Source organism: Periplaneta americana, chromosome 7, assembly GCF_040183065.1.
Source record: "Periplaneta americana isolate PAMFEO1 chromosome 7, P.americana_PAMFEO1_priV1, whole genome shotgun sequence".
NCBI classification, from domain to species: Eukaryota; Metazoa; Arthropoda; class Insecta; order Blattodea; family Blattidae; genus Periplaneta; species Periplaneta americana.
Window position 1 is genome coordinate 154,753,875 of NC_091123.1, and position 27,552 is coordinate 154,781,426.

The 27,552-nt window shown below is 33.8% G+C and overlaps 1 protein-coding gene and 1 long non-coding RNA gene across 2 annotated transcripts in view; one reads left to right on the forward strand and one right to left on the reverse strand.

Annotated features, from left to right (window-relative positions):
• The window catches only part of eIF2A (eukaryotic translation initiation factor 2A), a 45,364-nt gene extending 37,542 nt beyond the window's left edge, over positions 1-7,822 (forward strand). Inside the window, exon 13 of the mRNA XM_069831675.1 lies at positions 4,893-7,822. Coding sequence (XP_069687776.1) covers positions 4,893-5,018 — 126 coding nt within the window. The 3' untranslated portion in view covers positions 5,019-7,822. The remainder of the gene's footprint in view (positions 1-4,892) is intronic.
• A 14,058-nt stretch (positions 7,823-21,880) lies between these two features.
• Positions 21,881-25,324, reverse strand: LOC138703631 (uncharacterized). Its single transcript, XR_011333222.1, has 2 exons — positions 25,189-25,324; positions 21,881-22,376 (listed from the first exon to the last, which is right to left on the reverse strand). It is a non-coding gene; the product is annotated as an uncharacterized lncRNA (long non-coding RNA).
• Positions 25,325-27,552: the final 2,228 nt, after the last annotated feature.

The following is a 27,552-nucleotide window of genomic DNA, read 5'->3' on the forward strand; positions in this document are numbered from 1 at the left end:
AATGGACATACTGCCTGTCCATCTGTGTACTGCAGTTTTTCGTATGCTGTTGGTTTTATTTTGTTTATATTCGGCATTTACAAGTGAATTTATCTGGGAATGATGTACATGAAATATGATCAGTTTTAGTTAAAAATGGAAAATTAAAGGGTGTTTATTGAAATCAAGAACAAACAATAGTGTTCAAGTTAAATAATCATATCCCCTGATTTTTTGTATTATGTAGAATAAACTGACAATGATTACAATATATGATATGATATATTTCTTGTCAACAATTACATCCATGTAATGTGGACCTCACAATTTTGTATCCGGTGCCACTACAGTATTACATTCATTACAATTACATCTTTTTGCAGATGCGCTTATAATTTAGATTCATATCTCATAGTTATACCTTATTATTGTATATTTACACATACTTACTTACTTACAAATGGCTTTTAAGGAACCCGAAGGTTCATTGCCGCCTTCACATAAGCCCGCCAGCGGTCCCTATCCTGAGCAAGATTAATCCAGTCTCTATCATCATACCCCACCTCCCTCAAATCCATTTTAATATTATCCTCCCATCTACGTCTCGGCCTCCCTAAAGGTCTTTTTCCCTCCGGTCTCCCAACTAACACACTATATGCATTTCTGGATTCGCCCATACGTGCTACATGCCCTGCCCATCTCAAACGTTTGGATTTAATGTTCCTAATTATGTCAGGTGAAGAATACAATGTGTGCAGTTCTGTGTTGTGTAACTTTCTCCATTCTCCTGTAACTTCATCCTGCTTAGCCCCAAATATTTTCCTAAGCACCTTATTCTCAAACACCCTTAACCTATGTTCCTCTCTCAGAGTGAGAGTCCAAGTTTCACAACCATATAGAAGAACCGGTAATATAACTGTTTTATAAATTCTAACTTTCAGATTTTTGGACAGCAGACTGGATGATAAGAGCTTCTGAACCGAATAATAACAGGCATTTCCCATATTTATTCTGCGTTTAATTTCCTCCAGAGTGTCATTTATATTTGTTACTGTTGCTCCAAGATATTTGAATTTTTCCACCTGTTCGAAGGATAAATCTCCAATTTTTATATTTCCATTTCGTACAATATTCTGGTCACGAGACATAATCATATACTTAGTCTTTTCGGGATTTACTTCCAAACCGATCGCTTTACTTGCTTCAAGTAAAATTTCCGTGTTTTCCCTAATCGTTTGTGTATTTTCTCCTAACTATATTTACACTCTATTTTTTTTTTCCCCCTCTTCACTATATGCTATAATCTCTTATTTTTGCTCCCATCTAAATTCTTCTGTACTGCCACTTTTAAAACCTAATGATTTAATTTAATTCATTCAAAATTGACACTTTTACTACTCCTTTCTTGAATTCCAGTTCAATTATATCGAACACTCTCTGTTTACTAATAATACTAGTTACTAATCCTTACTATGCCATTATCCAATAGGTTCGTTATTTGTTTCTTGTTTCACATTTTCTTATCTCACTTTCTCTATACTTGTGTTTCGCTATCCTAGCTAGCCTCCCCCACCATACCTCAAAGTTCAATATAATTCTACACTTAAAAAAAAAGTTACTGGCATGAGGAAAAATGCTGAAAAAATTCTGCAGGTTACAGTTAGGGCACAAATGCAGATATGTTATACTATACTTCGGGTCTCTGCACATACATCTTATATCATAATCATGTATGAAATATAGTATAATATACAGTGTTCTCAGACCATATGATAAATGAAGTCAGTGTTTTAATTTTGGGATCGTAGAGAATATCATTTTTGTATAACCCAAGAAACCGAAGTTCAGTTTCTTATTTCAGTATATACTAAATAATTTAATTTAAGTATGCCATTTGAATAATTTAAAAAGGTAATAAACTATAAATGGTAATATAGTTTGCGACATGGTAAAGGGGTTGATTGTTATGCAATGCATAAAATGTATAATAAGAAAGTTTGTGTCATCTTTGCGACATGATCCAATTTGCTTTCCATGTGTACACTGGGCTGCGAAAGAAATGCTGAGTCAAAGTCACTATAGATTTGAAATCGTGTTGTGAGGACTTCGCTTAGAAAACAATAGAAATAGCAGGGGCGATTTCTCAGGGCATGCTATGCTTGCTGCGCAAGCCCAATATTTTTGTAGAATGTGTATTTCTCAAAATGGGATTACGTACATTAAAATTTATTTTGATTTTTGGAATACGGCATAGGGGTAATACCATCCGCAGGTTGCATATTGCAAGTATCGCAAAGCTTGGTTGTTTCTCAGAGCTACAGGAAAGACGTAGAAATAGCGAGAATATGATGCGCGCGCAAGTGCCTTCCTGCTTAGTCCATCCTAGGTGCACATGCTTCTGTTATGTGTTGTTTGAAGCTCTGGTCCGAGAGCTACACCAACGACTGTTTAACGTTACACAGAGCAGTATTGACAGCGGGAATGTGCTGTGATTTGCGAGTGCAATGTAATTGTATGAACGGAATGCATGTGTTAGCTGCTGCATGTATGATTAATTCTTAAACATTAATTTGAAGTATTGCAATGAGTTCGGAATTGTGTGTTACTGAAACCTTATTATTAAATCCATTTTCCCGAAGGACTATTCAAGAGAAGACAGACATTATAGAGAATAGCCTATGTGCGCTCGTTCAGTGTAGCTCAATACAACAATGTGCATTGGTTGGCAGGGTCGAAAAAAACTAAATAAACTGTTTTGTTGGCCATGTTTGTTATATTATATCGAACTTCTACATCTGATAAGCGAATATGATCCATGACTCATAATGATTTCATAATTATAGAATAAATTATTTATGTGGGTCTGATTATTTTTATTAATTATGAATTATTATATCCTCCCATCTTCCCTTATGAATAAAAGAGCAAGCCTAACTTTCGTGACTAGCATTCACCCCTGAGAAATAGAGATACACAGAAGGCATTGCATATAAACTCTCTTATTGTTCTGTTATCATTCAGCTTGTTCGTGTATGTCTTCAATAAACTATAAATAAATTATACATTTTTTTGTTAATACAATATCAAAAGTATGCTGGGTAACTTTCGGTGCTGGACCCTGGACTCATTTCACCGGCATTATCACCTTCATCTCATTCAGACGCTAAAATAAATAACCTATGATGTTGATAAAGCGTTGTAAAATAACCTACTTAAAAAAAAAATGAAAAAAAATATATATGAAAAGTAACTAGCTGTATATATGGATTGTAACAGTCGCAGCATCCATGGATAATAAGGAAGGCTTGGAATACCATATAAACTGCAGTTTCATATTTTTGTGTAGCATTCTTATTATCGTTGTAAAATAAAAGTATATGAATAATTTAAAATCAATTCATATTAAATAATAACGTGAACATGTTATAAAAGTCGTATTTACATGTTTTTAAAAAACTAATCTCAGGAAAATAAACTTTCCACCTCGCCATGTTTGCTAAAGTCCTCGGAAAACGATATAATTTCGTATCGGCATTTTTTTTGCAGCTCAGTGTACGAGCCATAGAGTACTGTAATAGTTGTTGTTGTTGTTGTTGTTGTTGTTTAGTCAACTGTCCGAAGACAGGTCTGAATCTCACAAGTGATACCAAGAAGGCATCACTTATGAGGCAACTAAGTCAGGAGATAATGGCGTAGGGTGGCCAGTTCCTTTCCCCCTCCATTGCATACATTGCCGACTAGCTACATATTCTCTCTTTACCCTTTCCTATCCAGTCCTCTGACTGAACTCTTACTTTCTTCTTTTCTAACCGAGCCGTTACGTCTACCCATGCTTTCTGACCTAGATGTGCTCTGTACAATGATGTTATTCAAGTTTTGCTACGTCTGTGTTCCAAAGTTTCCCATGTAAGTTCTTTTATCGTATCATTTCCATCTTCTCTTTTACCTTTAACAAATTTAGCTGCCCTATACTGGATTCTTTCTAAGGAATTTATCTTATATATTCTATAGGGATCCCAACATGTAGTTCCGTATTCCATTAACGGTCGCACTAACGTTAGATATGCTATTTCCCTCGATTTGGGGCTGGCCTTTCTCAAGATTCTCATAATGAAGTGAAGTGCCCTCCATGCTTTACCCATAACATTATCAACATGCTCTCCCCAAGAAAGTTTGGAGTTTAAATACACTCCTAGGTATTTACAACATTGTACTTGCGGAAATACAACACCACTGAATTCGTAATTAAGACTAATTTCCTCTCGGGTTTTACAAAATGTTATAGATTTACTTTTAGAACCATTTATTTTCATCCTATGCATTAACGCCCAGTTATAAATTTCATTCAAGTCTGTTTGAATAGCATCTACATCTGAATTATTTCTAATCTTTCTGTAGATAATGCAGTCATCTGCAAATAGCCTCACATTTGATGTAATACTCTGGCATAGGTCATTTACGTATATTATAAAGAGTAATGGACCCAGAACGCTGCCCTTTGGCACCCCTGAACTTATATTTCCAGCCTCATGGTCTAGTGGTCAGAGCTTCTGGCTATAGTTCATGAGGTCCCGGGTTCGATTCCCGGTTAGAGCACAGGAATTTTTCCTTAAAGGGGTTTATTCCTGTGTTCGTCCATGGTCTGGAATTTAGGTTAAGTTTAGATTTAAGACCTCTCCTGGCACTACATTATCATAATCATCCTATCACATCATCGGGGTAATGTAACTCCGCCTTCCAGGTGCCCCAACCTCAGAAGTGGGTTACAATTAAGCCACAGCCAGGAGAGAAGATCAGAAATGTCGAAAAGACAACCTGGTGGCATTGGATAAAAAAAAATATTTCCAATTTCCGATATTTCATGACCTATTTCATGATCAGGAGGTTTAAGTGATTGATTAATTATTTTACAGAAACTTATAGAGATCTCACGGCTGAAAGAACAGCGAGCTGCTGGTCGTCAACTTGAACTGAACCAACTTGAAAAAATAAAGAAAGAAGATGAGCTTCTGAAAGAACTTCAGGGCTTGGTGTTGTGATAGCATGCTGTTGGCTCTTGCCCCTCTTGGTAGAACCGAACCATGTAGACCAAATGTCGGGCTTCCATAGTCTGCGACAAAGGACAACTGTTCTACTCGGTGCACGGCTCTAGATGGATTATGGATACTACTCCATCCCAGGAAGGCTGCTCCTTCGCTGAAATTTTTGGTGATATGGAGCGTGTTACTCAGTGTAACTTTTTAGATATATTTCCATGGGTGTTCTTAACATTCTGAGAGATTATCCTAATGATTTTCATGACGATCTCCAAACTTACTGGAGTACCTCAAGTACATAATACTTAATATTTTCTCCTTGGTCTCAGTACTATTTGGGGTATTCTTACATTCTTGTAAATGTATGTAAATGTGGGGAGAGAATGTGCCGTGAATCGTGCTTTATTTTACAGCATTTTGCAGCCTGAATTCAACAGGCTTGAGGAATGATTATTTGTATTGGAAAACATACGAGTTTTTTTTTTTTTTTTTCTTTTTAAGAAATCAGAAAAGAATGTTGACTTGTTACCAGGCATTCTCTCTTTTTATCTCATAAAATCATTTGGTTTAATTTCAGAATGGAGATAGTGTAAATTTTATCTAAAAGTTGTGCTTATACCAGCCAAATGTGGTCACAGAGTTTCTGAATCATACAAAATTTGACTTGGTGCATAGACAACTTACCGATCTCACATCCTGAAATATGGATCAGGGTGCTGAAGTGACTGAAGAACATGGGAGGGGAGAGAAATCTCGAACTCTGAAATTTTTATGACAGTGTGTATATTATTTAAAAGAAGGGACATATAACTTTAACATGAGATTGGGCATATTAAATATATAAACCATATTTTAATGTTCATTACAATGTGGGTGAAACGTGTCGAGATTTACCATAAAATTGTGCTGAAATCATTGACATTGGCTTGAACAAGCCTATGGTAACATGCTAACGCACATCATACATGTAGTTCAGTTTATGTTTTAGTTTAGTAATGTTTAATTGGAGATGTGTCAAAAATCATAGCAATGAACAGCATTTACAGGAAGTTTAATTTATGCCACGAACATGAGAACAGACTGGCAGATAATAGCTAATGTAGTGTATCATTCACTTTTGTGGGTTATCTGTTGAAAGAAATGTGACAAAATATTAGAATGTTTTTGTATTATGTAAAAAAGAGAAAGAATATTAAGAATTGCAAAAATCGCAAAATGTTCTAAAACATATTTCTTCTAAAATTATTTAAGAATGGTAGTGTTGTTCCGCATGACATCCAGAAGAAGAGGGGTGTTTCAACTAACTCTTGATTAGTATGTCAGAATACGTGGTGATACTTTTGTTTTGTATAATCATTTTCCTGTATTTGATTTTAATTTTTATAACTCTCTTTCAGTTGATTAGTATTGTTTTATAGCAGGAGATCTGTGAAATGTTACTTTGAGTATTCATTATTTTATTTTATATCTGTGTTAAATTATGAGAGAGCTGCGAATACAATATTTATCATTGGAGAACAATTACATTTTAATTTGACAACGTTAATGCCATTGTTTTGTTTATTTTCTTTATTGTTTACTGTTATGTATGGGGAAAACTTTTGTAGATCTTCTGCTATAACTTCAAAGAGTGTTTGCATAAATAGTCATTTATTCAATTTATGTACTCATGCCTTGTCTGGAAAGATGTTAACAGTATCTCGATCAGTAATCTGTCTCTTAATTTGTGTAAAATTTTGCTGTGTCAGTGTGACAGTTTACATTTATGTAAAGTTGGTTTGATACATATGCCAGTAGCTTCCAATGATCTCTATGTAATAGGTATACATTACAGTAATAGCATGTCACCTCAGAATTTAAATTCTTTGTTTTTATGACTTGCCTACTAAATATACATTACAAAACAAGGGATTTGAGAATAATGAGCGTGAGAGAGATATTTTTAGTATAGTAGAATATTTATGTAAGTTTGGAATCTACTGGTCTATTACTTGAACAGTTATAAATAAGACAATCATCTAGAAATTTGTTTGGTCGTCGATTTTTCTGTCCTGCAGCTTCTGAATTCTTTCATTCTGGAATACATCACAGACAGTAGAATTCTGCCTAGACAAGGCATAACAAAAGTGAAGATGTCAGCTTGAATGGCGTAAGAGGAATCTAAAAGAAATATAATTGTTGACACTGAGATTTTATCTCATTCTTTCCAATTAAGAAGGCATGTAAACTGTGATTGTTAATGATACGGAAATTGTATATAAGCTTTACTTGGTTAAGTGGACAAGAGTTCGAAGAGTCCTGCCAGCCAACTCTCTTAGACTTATACGAGCAATATCATGTGTGCTGAAAGGTATTCAAAGTTTATATAGTTCTATTATTATTAGTCACAGGATGGGGATGGAGGGCGAAAACATTTGCCTCACTGTTTTACTTCAATATCTTATATTTTTTGCATAAATTGTGACTAATATTACGAAGGAAAATATAAAATTAATTTTGTTCGAAATTATATATATTATAAAAAGGGATAAAAAACTTATTTACATTATACTATGACGTCTTCCATACCTCTGGGCAGTTTCACATACAACGATTCAATTAGATTAGTGCAGAGGTTTATTCACATTGATTACAACATTGACAAATTGAACATTTTAAAATTACTTTTATCATATAGTTTGAAATATAATTTGTATTAAGTCATGTCTATTTTAAAATTAAATATTCATCAGTCAATATAATCAATATACTGTTATTTACTTTGAAACAAGAATCATGAAATAAAAAAAAATCTTTCTCTAAACAAAGTGTACATTCTGGTTAATATGGATTACAAATTTGGTATAAGGTAAATTATGTCTTGCATAGTAAGAGTTAATACACAAGTTATTTAACAACAGCATTTCTAAAACTTTTCGATATTGCAGACAGCATGCTAAGTACTACTGAAAGTTTTCTTTTCATCATTAAAACTCTCTTAATGTGATGTACAAAGCAAAACAGGAAACACATGAAAGTCTTTACGAAATTGAGAAACATATTTTATTGACTAGATTTCATTTAACTTGCAGACATTCAGTTGAGAAACACTGCTTCAGAAAACACCACCACTGTTCTTTTTTTTTTTTCTCCTCCAGAATGTATGAAGTGAAACCTTTGCACAGTATATTTCATTACATATCGTCGTCGTTCCTGCAATAACTTCTATGTGACATATTTATCGATTTTCAGATTTTTGCTCTTTTAAATAACTTAAGGGGAGAGGATGGTATTTTTTAAAACTTTTCTCCTATTTGGTGTAAAATATTAATTTTTTGTATGTAGAGAGCTCATAGCTGTGGCAGCTCAACCAAATAAAAATATTTTGAAAAAAAAAAAAAATTATTTGGGGGCCCAAATTTGAAAAAAAATATACCTAATGCAGGTAAAGTAAAAAAGGTAAAGGTATCCCCGTAACATGCCATGAAGGCACTTGGGGGGCATGGAGGTAGAGCCCCATGCTTTCCATGACCTCGACACTAGAATGAGGTGGTGTGGTCTGCACCACACTCTGACCGCCTTATACCCCCGGGAAAGACCCAGTACTCAATTTTATAGGAGGCTGAGTGAACCTCGGGGCCGTTCTGAAAGTTTGGCAACGAGAAAAAATCCTGTCACCACCCGGGATCGAACCCCGGACCTTCCAGTCCGTAGCCAGCTGCTCTACCAACTGAGCTACCCGGCCGCCTACCTAATGCAGGATTGTACTAAAACCGATATATCTAAACCGTTTTTAAAGATAGATTCAAACAGTTTTTGCAATGTATTTGCAAAAGCATGTTCTACAAACTGTCTGTAACAGAATTTTGATATTAGTCCCTACGTTTGTAAAATAAACAATAAAATTTAATAACAATTTTCTGATTTCCTTTCTTTCAAACAAACGGACGTATTTTTAAAATGAACTCAATTAACAAAATTCTGTTACAGAGAAAAGTTTCCTAATAGTCTAAAGAATGTGTGTTCTAAATTTCATGCATGTATCTTTAATAGTTAAGCAATTATATCCATTTTTGTCTGGCAATGTAGCAAAAAAAAATGAAGTTACTGGAAACCGATAAAAACAGGCGTGTGATTAAAAAATCCATAGCGCAGGAAGTTGAAAAATGACGTCTCAACATCCGATAAGGGCACAAATACCCACAAAATGTTATGCTATGCATTCCACACATATCACAGAGTATTTTAAAGATTTTTTTTTTTTTAATTTACTCATTTTTCACCAAAAAATACCATCCTCTCCCCTTAAATAGTGATACAGCAAATAGTAAAATCTCCTGTACATAATTATATTTCCTTCTTTCGAAAATGTAAGAATTCACAGTCTCTTATGTACCACTGCCATAGAATGAATAAAAGTAGTTTTTCTTCCTACTGAAAAATTTTATATTTTGCACATAGGAGTTACTACAGGAACAATGACGATATACATAAATTCTGTTCTACAGAATATCAACATGCGATTCTGTTTATGTTTATTATTTTCATTCCTATGAAACATACTCACACAGTAAATCGTATTGTGTGCTGTATTTCAACGTGTGAAGGTTTTACTGCGTGAAGATATTGAACTGTATAGTTAACCATTTCCTTTCCAGAATTATGTTGTCCATACAATATAAAAGAACTCTGGAAAATATTCTCAAATTTCTTCCTTGCTGTTTAAGATTCATTATTAACTGAATCTTTACATTACCTGTATTTTAAACAAAATGTGAACTGTTCAATAGTCAATAGTTACAGATTGTTATAAGATTGAAACTTGCACCTCATTTTCGAAAATATAAGACGGGATTCTTTTTTCTTATGCTTTTCTGAAAAATTGAGATTACTTCATAGTCACATCAGTAGAGATTCAACATAACTAATAAAGTTTGTAATAATGTCTTTGTATCGAGAAGGATTACCAGAACTCTCAGTCTCTTCATAAATATGCAAAGAACAGTATATTTTTATCTATTTTTTTCGTCCCCATTTCTTAATGCCCTAAATATTTTGACCTCGTCCTAACTGTGTCTCTTATTGTTTGTTCACTTAAAAATCATTTATTATATATCAATTATTTCTAATTCCTGGTTTTATTTCAGAGCAACTAAAAACTAACATTACAAGTACCCCGTTCATGTAAATTGATAAATATTATAAAAACTTCATCTCAGGAATAGGTAAGCCCTGATAATGGTTATTGCTTTACATCTCGTGTCATTTTTTGTAAAAATTACACGAGTAAACAATAGGTAAAGACGTGAAGACGTAAGTGTAATTATTATAGTACAATTAATGTTTCTTTCTACTTCTGACAGCTTACTAGCCGCATGGCTTATGAGTAGACTGTGGAACTGTACGCACAAAAAGAAAAACAAATTATGCACGCAATTATGCTGTAAAAAGTATTGAAATATGTTGAACGATGAAAGAGTAATGGAATGGAGAAAAATTCTCTCCGGTGCCGGGATTTGAACCCGGATTTTCAGCTCTACGTGCTGACGCTTTATCCACTAAGCCACACCGGATACCACCCCGTCGTCGGACAGAATTGTCTCTGATTAAGTTCCAACTCTTGGGCTCCCTCTAGTGGCCGCCCTCTGCACTACGTCATAGATGTCTATGAACATAGGACCGAGGTGCACTCGTTATGAGTGACTAGTTGGCCGGGATCCGACGGAATAAGTGCCGTCTTAAATCACGAAGTGATTTACGCATATCATATATAGACGTATATCATAGACATCTATGACGTAGTGCAGAGGGCGGCCACTAGAGGGAGCCCAAGAGTTGGAACTTAATCAGAGACAATTCTGTCCGACGCCGGGGTGGTATCCGGTGTGGCTTAGTGGATAAAGCACCAGCACGTAGAGCTGAAAACCCGGGTTCAAATCCCGGCGCTGGAGAGAATTTTTCTCCGTTCCATTACTCTTTCATCGTATGATGACGCAGAATATCTGCATGGAAATATCATATGTACTTCGGTACATTAAAATAATATATATTGAAATATGTGCTAAAAATTGAAGTATCTGCAGTAAAAAAATACACTTAAGGTTTATTTAGTTTAATAATAATATTATATATGAAAAAATGTAAAATAATAATTATCATAAAGTCATCATTTTTATTACACCCATCTTTTTCTTTAAATATACTAATTAGTAATTGTATATAAATATTTGAATTCATACTATTTTAACTTCCTTATGTTTTTTTTTTTTCAACTTCCTTCGCCTTTATGCATGAATCGTTAACTTAATTTATTTTTCCAACAATGATATGTTGCAGATTATGAACAATGATCAAAATACCCTTCACTTCTCATGAAAAATAAGACCTGAAAAGACTACAGTGGTCTATAGTGAACCTTATGTTGTCAGCAAACAGCTGGATACATAAGAAGATTGAATGTGTTACAGATTGCATTGGCATTCTCTCACTAAGGCGTAAGATGTGCGTAGACAAGAAAAAATAATGATAACGGACATTTTTACGAAATAGGTGCCCATTTAAACGTATGTTAAGTAATATTAATAGGACATGTTTTCTTTTAATTAGGCAACAAAGTTTATACAATTTCCACAGCAATGATATAAATAGGATATTATGTAAAAATTTTATTTATTTATTTTTTTTTTCAAATTCCCTAATGAGATAGGTGGAGATTAAACTTGTAAGCAGATCGTTCATGTGCTGGCTCTTTGCTTGGTTGTGGAGTAAAACTCGTCGGCAGTTAAACTGCCTCTTGTTGAAATGAAAATTTACAATCCTCGTGACTTCAATTTCGCATTTATTTAAATGCGTTCAGTTTTGCTTCTGTGAAGTCAGAGTGCACTGGCAATTTCGTGATCTCAGCAGTAAATGATTTTGGCCCGCTGAGTTAGCTCTGTCTGCGTCTAGACTAGCCGGCCCAGGTTCGATTCCCGGCGGGGACAGACTAGGAGAGATGGTGGTGCACAACTTCTAATCACTAAATTGTGTATCAATATGCCTGGGCTAAATCTCAAATCTCTCCACAGTGCATATCAAGAGAAGGTATATGTCACTGTTGATGGTGATTCGTCCGTCGAATAGACATTCAGTCTGGTGGCCCCCTTGGTGCTATTTGACAGGAGTAGGCTATGTGTCGGCACCAGGTTTCCCCTTCTCCCTTCCTCACCATCATCATTCTTACCCATTCCCTACACTACACTTACACGAACACTTACATAAACACTCACTCTAGTACACGACATAACTCTTCACAGAAACACATCATGCATAATGTGGCCAGCCGAAGTGGTGTGCAACTTGAAAATGGGTCACAGTCCTGCCATCTTTCTGCAATATGCAGAACCCGAATCACACAAGTGAAGTGAGTAGGCATTAGGTATATACATAGTAAGTGATTTCATTATTGCACGTGTTTAAATACATTTCGTTCTACGAAATTAGAGCGGACTATGAGAAAGTATCCACTGTTGAAGTCAACATTGATTTTATATTTCTTGGAAATTATTTTTATTTTTTATCACACATAGAATGGTGAAATTAGATAATGAATCGGAAAAAACAACGAAAGATTTTAATATAATAATATTAATAATAATAATAATTACAACTTTACTATTGGTTTACAACTTTAATCAAATGGCAGAAAGTTTCAATATGGAAATTTCAACTGACAAATCTAAAGTGATGGCTTTTTTAGGAAAGGAACCAGTCCGTAACAAAATTTGCATCAATAATAAGATCATCGAACAAGTCAAAAATTTTAGTTATCTCGGTTATCAAATTTCACATTTTAGAACAATTAGAAGTAGAGTCAGTAGAAGAAAAAATCAGCAGATACAAATTCAATTGGCTAGATCATGTAAGAAGAATGGAAAATTCAAGAATCCCAAAAATTATGATGCAATATAAACCTAGAGGACATCATCGACCAGGAAGACCTTTAAGAAGACTGCTAGATGGGGCCGAAACAGGTCTACAGAGGCCTAATTCGTGAAGGATGATGATGATCAAATTTCATATGAAGAAGAAAAGGATTTGAATGAGAAAATTATTAAATTTAACAGAGCAATGGGGATAATTAATCAGATATTGAAACCAACCTTAGTACAAACACACGCGCACCAGAATTTATAAAACATTGGCCAGACCTGTACTTTGTTTTGGTAGTGAAGCTTGGACGATTCGTAATATTGATTCACAAAGATTAATGGTGGCAGATATGAGATTTATGTGTCGTACAGTGGGATACACGAGAATGGATCACATTAAAAATTTTGACATTATGAAAGAACTGCAGATTGAACCGATTACGGAATACCTACAGAAATACAGACAAAACTGGAGATCACATGTCATCAGAATGCCTCGTTCTAGAATTCCACACCAAATTTTAAATTACCATCCTGTGGGCAAGAGATCCTTGGGCAGACCGTTCAAGGATTGGCAAGAGACCGTAACAGGCCCAATATATGCAAGGATGAATAATAATAATAATAATCCGTGGCACTACAGCTCTTGAAGGGCCTCATGTTCACATGCCGAAGCAGATATGAATGATCATCCAACCAGAATCGAGGTATTGTGGTGTGGTTAGCACGATGATCCCCCCCCAGCCATTATAGCTGGTATTTACAACCAGATTTCGCTACCTATCACATTTAAATATGCAAAATAAAAAAAATCTATATGCATTTAAAGGGGAAAAAAAAATCTTCGAAATATGGGTTTATGCAAAATAAAGTTCGCTTCATTCGAATGTAAAACCGTGATCAGCAAAGATTCATTTTAACTTTTTCAATATGCCAAATCAGTAAAAACATGCGATTGCATGTAGTTCTACGATCTACTTATGAGTCTGCTGTCATGGTAACATTATCAAATTGCTGCTACTGCTAGGAGCTAGTCAGTCAGTCATCCAACAATATTTTCGATAATGTGGCAGCATTGCCCACGAGCTTGGTTGAAGAGAGCAGAGGGCATCAAACGGTGACTGGCTACTTCCAAGGCTAACCTTGGTTGCCATGGCAACCTGTAACCCACATGGCTGGTGACCATAAGCCACACTACTAGCGAGCTGTCAAAGTCGAAAGAAATGATAATTATACTATAATATATAATAATTTTTATGAATGTTATGGAACACGACTGAATGAAAAATGTTGCGGGCTTCATTTGGAATTTTTTATGTCCTTTATCATGATAAAATGAAATGATTATTGTATTTTATTAATTTCACTACTTCAGAATATTTCCGTGGAAAGAAATTACCATATAATTATCCCTTGTTGTTTATGTTTTGTGTTGCAAAGTAAATAATGTCATGCAATGTTCAGCCATCATTTGTATTAGGTGAATATAGATTAAATGGGTCCGTCTTCTTGCTTATCAAGTAATGTATAATCTTAATTATTAACTGTCACATTTATTGATTGGATAAACGTTTTCGGCAAATAATAATATATAATACTTGATAAACAAGAAGACGGACCCATTTAACCTATATTCACCTAATTTAAGGGGAGAGGATGGTATTTTTTGAAACTTTTTTCCTATTTGGTGTAAAATATTAATTTTTTATATGTAGAGAGCTCATACCTATGACAACTCAACCAAATAAAAATATTTTGAAAAAAAAAATTATTTGGGGGCCCAAATTTGAAAAAAATATACCCAATGTAGGATTGTACTAAAACCGATATATCTAAACCGTTTTTAAAGATAGATTCAAACAGAATTTTGATATTTGTCCCTACGTTTGTAAAATAAACAATTAAAATTTAATAACAATTTTCTGATTTTCTTTCGTGCAAACAAACGGGCGTATTTTTAAAATGAAATCAATTAACAAAATTCTGTTACAGAGAAAAGTTTACTAATAGTCTAAAGAATGTGTGTTCTAAATTTCATGTATGTATCTTTAAGCGTTCAGAAATTATATCCATTTTTGTCTCGCAATGTAGCAAAAAAAAAACGAAGTTACTGGAAACCGATAAAAGCGGGCGTGTGATTTAAAAATCTATAGCGCACGAAGTTTAAAAATGACGTCTCAACATCCGATAAGCGCACAAATATCCACAAAATGTTATGCAATGTATTCAACACATATCAAAGGGTATTTTAAAGAAAAACATTTTTTTTTTTAAGTTTAATTTACCGGAAACAATAATAAAAGTGGGCGAGTGATTTAAAAATCCATAATGCAGGAAGTTTAAAAATGGCGACTCAACATCCGATGAGGGCACAAGTACCCACAAAATGTTATGCTATGCATTCCACACATATCAAAGAGTATTTTAAAGATTTTTTTTTTTTTTTTGAAAATTTACTCATTTTTCATCAAAAAAATACCATCCTCTCTCCCCTTAATTGCTTATCGGTCTATACCACCTTTTCACAATGAAAACATAATTTGTATGTTGAGTGATCTGTTAATGCTGATAAACGATATTTATTAAAAGAAGGTGTTTAATCCAGCCAGTAATATGAAGTACGAGTGAAAGATACAAGTCAGTGGAGTGGTAGTTTTTTATTATTATTTTACGTTTTATTTTACGTCATACTGTGCTTTCCCCAGTATCCCCCTCATGGACATTTGAATGTGGGTCTAGGTTACGTTCGGAATCTTTTAACGTGGAAAGACTCATCATGCCATATTTGCAGTTTTTCTTAGGAAAGATAAATGTGGTAGCTTTCCGTTGTTTTCCCCACCTCTCTCTCTCTCTCTCTCTCTTGCATCATCTTAAAAGATCCCAGGGGATCCCAATATGGCGGTGAGGAGAATGGATTTGACTAATTAGATCCTCTGGACTTCACCAAAATTCGCTGCAAGAGATATTGCTTTAAAGAATTAAAATAATTGTTTAATTTTTATTATACAAATGGGAGAAAATTAGTAATTCCATTAACTCGGTCATATCACAATTTTACTAAGTTTTTCTTTTATCAGAAGTAACTTGGGAAAAGGAAACTTAATCGTCATGAATATTTTAAAAGAAAAAACGTAGATTTTTTTTTTTTTTTTGCTTCATATGGGGAATAATAATTGTGACAGATGTGAACTAGCCGAGCACTGTTTTGCCAGACTGCTGTCATGAAAAACTCTGCATCTGTTTTTCATGTAGTGATAATACGCAGTAACAGGTGAAGGAAACACATTCACTACACATGTTTCAACTTCATAATGTCATAAACGAATGTTTGGAAATGACTTATTTCAGATTCTGGTAGTGCCATCGTTACTGAAATTTTTGTGAGATTTATTTTTTATACAACCAGGCAAGTTACATGGAGTCACTTTGAAATGGGTTTCATCAATCCCTTTCTGTTTTTATCAGTCTTATCGTCATTTCTTTCTTTAGCATGCACATAAAAAAATTTCATCACTAAACTGTATTTGAATCTGCTTTATATTTTAAAAATCTTGAAAATTATTTACCAAAATTTAACAAATACATTTTGCATTGCATCACCTATTCAGTTGATATTATGAATAATTAAAATGTAGTAGCATTCAGATTTTTTTATTATTATAGATGTATTGTCATTAGAAATTGTTTTTATATTATTTTGCATCACAAAGTAAAGTACTTTTATGTTTTTTTATATTACACGTATTCTTGAATATTGAAGTGAAGTTATCAAGCTCATGAGTTGAAGGTTCCTTATCGATATCGTTTTTCCTTTGTCGAACATTTTAGCAACAAAATGCGAGTATTTAAGAAAACAGTTCCTAACACATACAATAATTCTTAACAACACTTCCACACACGAACTACTATACTTCATACAGAATTTCACTGTCACATATACAGGGCTTTCATTTCAAAACTTTCCAGTCTAAATAACGATAATTTAAATGTAGCTTAATTAAACAAAAACATGCTGGATAAGTACAAATTCCTATACTAAATGTTTCAGTGTCAGCAGACCGAGTGGCTGCTTGACCTCAGATAAGCTCCTAGCGGGGGTGACGGGAAAATGAAAACCGTGCAGCTAAACAAAACAATGTCACTCTACCAGAGTTGAACTACACGGTTGTTTCATTGGCTTTAAAATATATCGAACTAAGCTGAAATGCATACAGGATGGCTACATATACAGTAGAACTCTGTTATAACGACATCCAAGGGACCTTAAAAATTATGTTGTTATAAATGAGTTTCGTAGTAACCGAGTTTCATATTTTCAGTCTAGTGAGGTGGAAAATGAAGCATAACAAACTTAATTAGGCTTATTTTAGATTTATGTACGGTATTCACTTTTAAGCCTACCATGAACGTAATAAAATACACGTACAATTATAAATCCAATATTCCGTATTAAAACAGTTTGTTCAATACTCACCAAACTTCTTTACTTAGGAGTCAAGTAATCAGTCATTTAACTCTATTGTCTCCTATTTTCCCAATACACACTTTCTAAATTACGTTCTATATTCATTATTTCAGTTACAATTTCACTGCTCCTTCCCCTAGCTTCGATCTATTCTGTCCAATTGCAGCAACAATTTTATCCTTGCTCTTCCAAATCGTTTGGACTGCAATTAACTAAGCCAAACTCACGACACACGTCAACCTTTCTTAATTCCATTCTCAATTTGATGAATCACTAACTTTTTCTTCCAACGTTAAAACTTTTCTTTTAGTGGCCATACTGCGCTAAAATGCGTGCACTTAGTGAAAACTATCTGGCCGAAACTGATCGTACGCAAGTGCCATTAATACGGCATGAATTCGGGCGGGTTAAAGGAAATCTGCCTCCATTTCAGAAGTCTATGACAGAAGGGGACAATAAATAATTCGCCAGAGTTCAACAAAGTATTTCTTAAAATACCTTGGTTCTTAGACAATCTTATTCCAAACTGAAGTTGAAAATGACGTTATGCGAGGTAGACGCATATACGTTTGTCGTATTAAGCAAGGTAGAAAAGCATATGTCTTATGGGGAATTAGTTGGGACCACAGAATATTTGATGTTATAGGCGAGGTGTCGTACAAAACGAGGTCGCTATAACCAAGTTCTACTGTATACGTAATATTTTTCATTGCAGGCATTGAAAACAAACTGTTTTTTTAATTGATAAATTTTTTGTTAGTTAAGAGATTCTATTCATAGAAAATAATGATATGCTCAATTCTTACTCATCATTTAACGGTTCCTAATATGCACAACCTGCCTGTGGTGCTTACGGTATACTTGTAAGAGCATGACAGTATTACATAAATCAACTTGTAGTCATCATTTTGTCTTTGACTTTTTCCTTGCCAGTACCCCAATTAATTTCTTGCACTGATAAATATTAACAACTGCGTGGAATGTAATTTTAGTCCTAAAATAAATGGGAAGAATTTTGAAGTACATAAGTTACTTTATTCCCGAAAGTGATAACAGTAGTAACATTAAATTGATATGCACTGAATGGAAAGAATTAAAAATATACAGGGTGGTCCGTTTGGGTATGGATAAAATAAAAACACCGTAAAACATTTAACACTGAACTGTATTTGTTGAAACTTTGTGCATACAACACTGAAAGATGGGAGATTCGTCAGAGCTCAACATGATCCCCATTGCGCACCCTGCACAACTCATAACGGTGGTGCAATTCAGACCATGTCTGTTGTAACATAAGAGGGGTGATTTGTTGAAAAGCTTGAGTAATTTTTACTCTCAGATCATGAATGTTCCTGGATTTCTGTGAATAGACAATGTCTTTAACAAAACCCCACAAGAAGAAGTCAGGAGGGGTTAGATCTGGGGAGTTTGGGGGCCAAGCCAAGAGATAGCTGCTTCTCGTACTGGGTTTCGCCTGCGACCTCCTGCATGTTTTTTTAACATAGAACTTGTTTCTACAAATGTTCGATACTACAACATTATCGAATCGTATTTAGGTACATTACGCACACCATACTCATGTCGAAATTCCCTTTGAACTCTTTTAACACTCTCAAATTTAGCACACCAAAGGACACATTGTGCCCTCTGTTGATTTGTAGTACCGGTAGCCATTTTAATCATCTACGATTTTCATTTGTTCTTTCAGATTATGCATTGTTGATTGTCACATATGGAAACTTCCATCTTTTAATCAGAATATAACCAGCAAGAAATTTTTCCTACTATCATAATAGTTTTATAATAATAAATTAATATTATCCATACCCAAACAAATCAGACTGTATTTATTGAAAATTGTTAGGGAAATTTGAGTAAATTAAACTGTTTAAAAACCAGATCATCTGCAAATAATTTGTAAAATAGCCATAATAATTATCGAATGAGATCATAATCTGAGTGCTTGAAGTAATGAAAATGTAGGTGCCACTGCAAGGAATATAATATCACTATTGTAGAATACATCCTTCATATTGAATTAGTGTCAATAATCTGGCTATACTAGTATGTTACTATTTACATTGCTTCATGATATATATATATATATATATATATATATATATATATATATATATATATTTCTTTTTGCTTAATCTTTTCTCTGAATGTCTAAATTTCGTGTTACTTTTCTCACTCATATAGGATATGCATTCCTATTTGATCTGAACTGAATAACATTCGATTTGTCATAATAAGGTAGTACGGATTTTCGCCATATGGAAATCCCAGCTACTAAATGAACAGAATTCAAAGACATTTACCCATTTTAAATTCACAAATAGATGCCCCTTTTCCAACCTTGTAGTGTGTGTGATTCGACTCAGAAACACAGTTGCAGGAACTGAATCTCGAGTTGTTTTTCATATTGCAGAATTGCTTACTGTGTTAAATCTGAAAGTTGAATAAGACTGTTACTAACACATAATGGACCACATTATCGTGAACGATAAAACTCTACACGTTGTTTGATTAGTTAAACAAATGATGTGGAAAACGTACATTGTTAATCGTAACATAATTGAAGATAACCTGCAAAATGTCGATTTAAATTGTTGTGTACTTATTACTTGGTGCAGGCTATTAGGTTACTAAATTTCAAGAATCTGATTTGTTTTTCTTTTTACGTTTTTAATTTTCTTCTTCCCCTTTCCTCCAACCCCAAACACCGTTTTTCTTTGATGTAAGGCTAGAGGAGAAATGTGGAGTTTCATTTTATTTTTTTGATAGACTCAGACGGTGATAGCAGAGTCGATAAAATAAAACTTATGTGATGTTTATTATTAGTTCTTCCACAATAAATGTTTAGATCCAGATAGTTCAGAAGTAATAATTATTACTTGTATTGCTTCTAATTTATGAAGTTATAGGAGAAGTAAGCAGAATAATATCACATAACATATGATTAAATTGTGCAGTATTTTATTCAAAGAATGTATTATTATCAGAAAACAAATAAACACAGTTTTTTGTACCATTCTGTACAACTACAAATACTGTACATCATTCCTCAGAGTGATTGTCAGCAAAGGCATTAGATAGTACATATATGAGAAATTGTCCGCAACAATATATGCATACAGATAAAACCATCAGATTTTAGACTAGTTTTTTGTTTTAAGTTTCTAATCTTATAATTCTCTTTCACTGTCTATGGAACTCAGTGTTGGATGTGGAAGATATCTTATATGTGAAATTAAAATTAGTTTGTAATTTAACGCAAGAAAACATTGTTTGGAAATTGAAATTAACCCAGAATTGGAAAAAAAGAAAGTTTCAGGGTTTTGGTTTTATAGTTTTAGAAATACGGTAAATATAGAGATGAATTCCATAACTGTGCATCTTCACAACTTTGTCTCATGTGTGTTTGTAGATGTATAGTCAATATAATTCCTCACACATGCAATATAAATTTATTTTTCATGTTGCATTCATTCTTCTTAAACTCTATATCAAATTTCATCCTAAATAGGCTTCTATATAAGGAACATAACCTATATACGAAAATATGCATCCTGCATTGTTCTAGAACCAGCAAACAATCGCATTTATTTTATTAGTGTAAAGATAGATTTTTTTAAATATCAGACATATGATTGCTATTTCCAGTTGCTATTTGCAATGTGAGCTGCAATGCTTATGAATAAGAAAAATCATAGATAGGTTCTGCGAACATTAGGTACACTGCATTTTCTACGTTACAGTTTTTCTCAGATCATTGAGAAAAGTCAGCCTGGGTGGCACAGCCGGTAGAGTGCTGGCCTTCTGTGCCTGAGGTTGTCGGTTCAATCCCGGCCCAGATCAATGGTATTTAAGTTTGCTTAAATGCGATAGGCTCATGTCAGTAGATTTACTGGCATGTGAAAAAACTCCCGCAGAACAAAATTCCGGCATACTGGCAATGCTGATACAGTGAAACTTCCCTTAACGGACACTTCCCAATAGCGGACTGACCTCAATAGCGGACATTTTAAAATTCCCCTGCAAAATAATATTGGCCCTTATGATAAAATTCTTCCAAATAGCGGACACTGAAATGTATCTCCCAACAAGAATTAAAACTTCCAAATAACGGACAGCGTGAAAGAAAAATAAGAAAAAGACGGTTGTAAATTAAACAGAATTCTTTACAACAAACATTATTGTGCATTTGAACGTTCTTGTAATTTATTGAAGGTAAGCAGCACAGTTGTTAGTTGTGATACTGTACGTGAGCAGTCCGTACTTTCTTAGTTTGTCAAGTTGAGTGTTCGGAAGTACAGTCACATTAAAAATGTCACAAAAACGTAAACGTTTGTCACTAAAAGAGAAAGTGGATATTGTAAAGCATAGTGAGAAGGAGAAATTAAGTGTTCGTGAGCTGACCACAAAGTTTATTGTGGGAAAAACTCAGGTTAGTGAAATTTTGAAAAACAAGGATGTTATTTTAAAACCATACACTGAGGGGCTTGCCATTGACAATTTAACATATGAATGGTTCTGCCGTGCTAGAGCAAATAAGATGCCTTTATCTGGGACCTTGATTAGAGAGAAAGCCTTAGAAATTGCAAAAGAGTTGGGTTATTCTAATTTTAAAACTTCGGGTAGTTGGCTAGACAAGTTTAGGTTACGACACAATATTTCCTATAAAAGTGTATGCGGTGAATCTGCTTCTGTTGATCCAGAAATTGCATCTTCCTGGAAAAGTAAACTTACTGATATTTGTGAAGGGTGAATATGTATGAGAAATTTTAATGTACTATATACAGTACATACTAACGATTTTCTAAATAGCGGACACTTTTCAATAACGGACATTTAATTTTTCCCCGCGTGATGTCCACTATTGAGAAGTTTCACTGTATAACCTTGGCAGTTGTGAGCATCGTTTAAATAAAACATAATTTAATTTAATTATTGAGAACAAGAAGTTAAGATATGGAAAAATCAAAGTTGTTTGCAATTAAATTACTTAGGCCCGGTTGCAGAAACACCGATCAAAATATGATTGACAATCAAGGAGGGTTTGATTGGCCATCAGTTCTATTTCTGTTGCAGAAACAACAATCAGTGTTTGATCGGAGATCAATCTTCCATCAGATTTGATCAACAGATTTTTGCTGGTTAAGTCACTGATCATCGATTAAGTAGGCTATTTATGTTGTTCTGTTTATAATGCAGTTACTGTAATGTATATAGTAAATAGTTATAGCGTAACAATATTGTTTTCGACATAATAGACTCTTCTGATGAAGAAATTTTGGAATGAAAAAAATATTATTAAGAAGAAGGCGTTTCCCTGATAGACATGAATTGTTTTTATGTATAATGACAGAAAATTTGAGCAAAAGGAAGGATTCGTGTGTTTTGTTACTTTCAAAAATTGAAACAAATATATGCAGACAGACAAATCGAAACCTTCCACTTTCTCCTATGAACCAAGTTCTAATAATGCTGAGATTTTATGTTGTTGGAATTTTTCAGGCGGTCTTGGGTTATCTTGTTAGGGTCCACAAATCAACTATTTGTCGAGTAGTTAGGAATGTTAGTATGAAATTGCTTTGTTATGGCAGGGTCTCATAAATCCCCAGACTTCAAACAGGGAACGATTTGAAATCCAGAGAGAATTTTCAGTCATGTCAGGATTTCCAAGAGTCGCCTAATATTGGTTGTATAGACTGTTCACATCCCCATCCAATCACCTGGTTGAAATGATGCCGAACTTTATCGAAATAGAAAAGGTTTATTTTCTGTGAATATACAGGCAATATGTAGTCTACACCATCATTGAAATTCTGGAATGTTGTAGCCCGTTGGCAGGGTTCTACACATGACAACACAATATGTTTATACATCTTGATTACATAACTTTTAACAATATTTTAATGAGTAGGATACGAGCTCCATTTGTAAACAGAGAGATGGGAAATGGAATTATTTTGGGTTATGGAGGCTATGCATATTCCAATTTCTTGTCGACTCCCCTAGCAAATCCCACAACAGAAGCCCCCTCACGTTTTTTTTTTTTTTGTTGGCTTCATTTTTTTTTTTTTTCACTATATTGTAGTCTATATACAAATAGAATCCACCTGTTTCCTTTCTACAAAAATCAACAAAACATTTACTTGAACATTCACTTGTTTTCCTAGTCACCGCCCACTTGATGCATTCGTTTCGCGACTTTTAAATAACATCAAATTGGCTGTGGTTGCTAAATAGCACTGTTGTCAAATGTATTTCTTTCTCAAATCAGCAATTAGTAAATTGAGACAACTTGATTGGAGATTCACGTTTGTGCAACGCAATGAACAATCAAATAAATCAGACATCAACTGATTAGCGATCAGAGACTGATTTGTATGTATGTATGTATTTATTTACACTGCAAGTGGGCAAGCACCCGGTGGCAGTGGTATATACAATATTAACAATACACAGTTAAAATGATAAGCAATACACAATAAAATTTACAATACATAATAAAATTTACAACACATATACAATTTTATACACAATACAATAAGAATACACAATACAATTTAACACAATAATAATAAAACATAAAATAAAACACCTAATTTTACAACACAACCTACATGATTATGTATAGGTCCTACATAATTTTCAATAGTCTTTCACTTTACTCTCATCTCATTCCCTGTAGTGGCACTATGACGCATTTCACTGACACTTTAGCACACATTTCACTGACACTCTGTAACACATTTCACTGACACTATAGAACACATTTCATTGACGCTATAAATTATCACTGATCGGAACTGTTCACTGCACTGTAAAACCATAACTTCACTGACTCACCTCGCTTCACTGATACAACAGTTCAAATAAGTCAAATAATTGCATTCTTATGCATACTGTACTTATAAACAGAACTACATTTAAACTAAACATTTCTAGTCTAAGGCCCTCTTACACGCTATTTTTAAATAATTTACAATTCAAACCAAGGAAGTAAACTCGTCAGGCTAGATAAATACATGCCACCTTAAAAAAAATTAAATGTTGAATGTCACCTTAATTTTAATTTTCACTTTATACACAACTCTTTAAATTATTCTTGAATCTCCTTAAGGAAGGACAGCCCTCAAAGACCGCTGCAGGTAGGTCATTCCAATCATTTATAGTTCTATTTAAAAATGAGAATTTACCTACATCCGTTTTCTGTTTCCTACATTTGATTTTAAAATCATGATCGTTCCTACCATAGTACGTTGGCTTTTCTAACCGAGCCGTTATGTCTACCCATGCTTTCTGACCTAGATGTGCTCTATACAATGATGTTATTCTAGTTTTCCTACGTCTGTTTTCCAAAGTTTCCCATTTAAGTTCTTTTATCGTATCGTTCCCATCTTCTCTTTTACCTTTAACAAATTTAGCTGCTCTATACTGGATTCTTTCTAAGGAATTTATCTGATATATTCTATAGGGATCCCAACATGTAGTTCCGTATTCCATTAACGGTCGCACTAATGTTAGATATGCTATTTCCCTCGATTTGGGGCTAGCCTTTCTCAAGATTCTCATAATAAAGTGAAGTGCCCTCCATGCTTTGCCTGTAACATTATCAACATGCTCTCCCCAAGAAAGTTTGGAGTTTAAATACACTCCTAGGTATTTACAACATTGTTCTTGCGGAATTACAACACCACTGAATTCGTAATTAAGAGTAGTTTCCTCTCGGGTTTTACAAAATGTTATAGATTTACTTTTAGAACCATTTATTTTCATCCTATGCTTTAACGCGTTTCTGCAACCGGGCCTTATATTACCAATATTCCACACTGAAATGATCTCAATATGGTACACATTATGAAACGTAACAAAGGAAGAGCAATAACCTTCATGAAGAAGCATAATGTAATCTGAAACTAACTTTTACAGTTGAATTAATTAAGGAGACACTGAGGTAAAAATTGAATCTTCTTAACTGTTTGAGCTACATCTTTGAAAATTTGTACACATATCACGCTGCACATAAATAATCTCTGTACAGAATTTCATATCATTTGATCCAAAATTATTTTGTAAATTGAAATTGTATTATGAAAAGTCACTACTTCTCCTACAAATTTCAAAATGCTTTCCTGAAATTTGCTTCACATACCGTTCAAACTGCCGGAAACATAACTTGCTATTTACTTTTTTCAGATTATTCTTCAAGAGCTAAGAAAAAATTATTTTACATAGTTAAATATAAAAACAGGTAAAAAAAAATGTGATGTGTAGAAGAAAAAAATATATTTCCCACAAAAATCTTGAGGTTTAAGGAAAATCCTGATAGCGAGTTTTGTTAAGCATGCCTTGAAGAAAACCTAAAAAAAAAAAGAAAAGTCATGCACATAGTACAAAATTTGGAGAAGTAGCAGCATTTTAGTAAAGCATTATGTAAGAAAAATGCAAATAGAGGAAATTGAGTTTAAAAGTTTAAAGGGCCAATGTCGCTAGAAATAGCTGATTTAAGAGGCCTGTCAGCATGAAAATTTGTGGAGAGGTTCTGTGAACCATATACAATTTTTTAATGTTAGAAGCAAAAGATCAATTTTTTTTTTTCAACAAAATTGACTAAATATCATCTCAGTGTATCCTTAAATTGAAACATATTGTTAATTTAATTGCAATTTCTACTTTTATAATTTATTTTATTCTCGTGTGGATAAGTACAAGCTTTTCCAAGTCAGTGCCCATTATTTTTGTACTGATTGAATAAAAACAAGTTTTGTTTGTTGAGCTGAATGACGAATTCAGGTCGTCTGAACAGGAAGGAAAGATTACAACTCACTAATAGGAGTAATAGGTTATGTTTCTTAAATAAAGACATGTATTTTTTTTTAGATACTTTGGAATTAAGCTTAAGAATTTCAAGGTGCCATCATAAAATTATCTTTATATCAGTGGGTTTGTGTCAGTATGGAATAGTTATATTATATACGTCTACAGACTATAAAATTTGTATTATAATTTTTGTGTGTATTAGTCTAATAATTTTTTAAGGAGAGAAAGAAGTAAACTTTTAATTAATGAATTATTAATACACTTCAGAGTTTCAGACTTTATCAGATTCTAAAAGCTTGTTGTTGATGTCTATTTTGTTACTGTATTTCGCATACATTTTCTACACTAAAATACCAAACCAGGTTCTGGTAAAAATTTAAATTCTGAACCACGCAGTTACGAGTGACATATACAGGGTGTGGTAGAAAGTACTGACACATTTTAAGTCTTAATAAATAATAAAATATTAGCACAACATTACACAAAGAAGCATATAAATGACCACAAAGCCTGGGAGAATTGTATAGAAACAGATTAACTTATTTTTTTAAAACAACATCCTTCAAATGGACATTCCCTTACCCTGGAAAGTACACAATTCATGAAATTCCGCAGTTCTTCCTGGGACACAGCGGTGATCTCTTCTAGAATTTCTGTCATAGCTGATCAAGTTGAATACATTCGGTTCTTCAGAGTGTCCCATAGATAAAATCAGGAACAGTAAGGTCAGGAGATGTTGGAGGCCATAATAAGTCTCTCAATCAAGAGGTGATTCGTCCTGAAATCATATTGCGTAGAACATTCATGGAAATCCAGGAAGTATGGGACATTGCTCCGTCTTGTTGAAACCATATAGGCCTATTCTGAATTCTTAAATGAGTATTTCAGAAACGACAAAATTGGTGAGCATATCCTGATAACATTCAGCATTCACAGTTACTGCTTTGTCATGTTGATCACGATATTCATCTCATACTGAACCTGTTAAATGCCACTGGGAGATCCACTGCAGTATGTTATGAGGAGGAGCATTAGGGCTTTGGATATGGTGACGAAATCTTTGATGTATTTCTTTAATGGAGTTATTCTGTGAAAACAGATTGACACAAACAACATGCTTCAGAATCGTCCAACGTTCCATTGTTGACTGTGCAATTGATCCTAAACCAAATTCCGACATTCCTTTCAAGCTTGAAGACTGGTGGATGCGGTAAAATTTAAAATCAATTACATTACACCAATTTGAAATGTGTCACAACTTTCTGCCGGACCCGATAGTACATTCTTCCAAACCTCGATATTAAACCTAAAAAAAATTAATTAATAATTTGGATCATTATAATTTTTTATA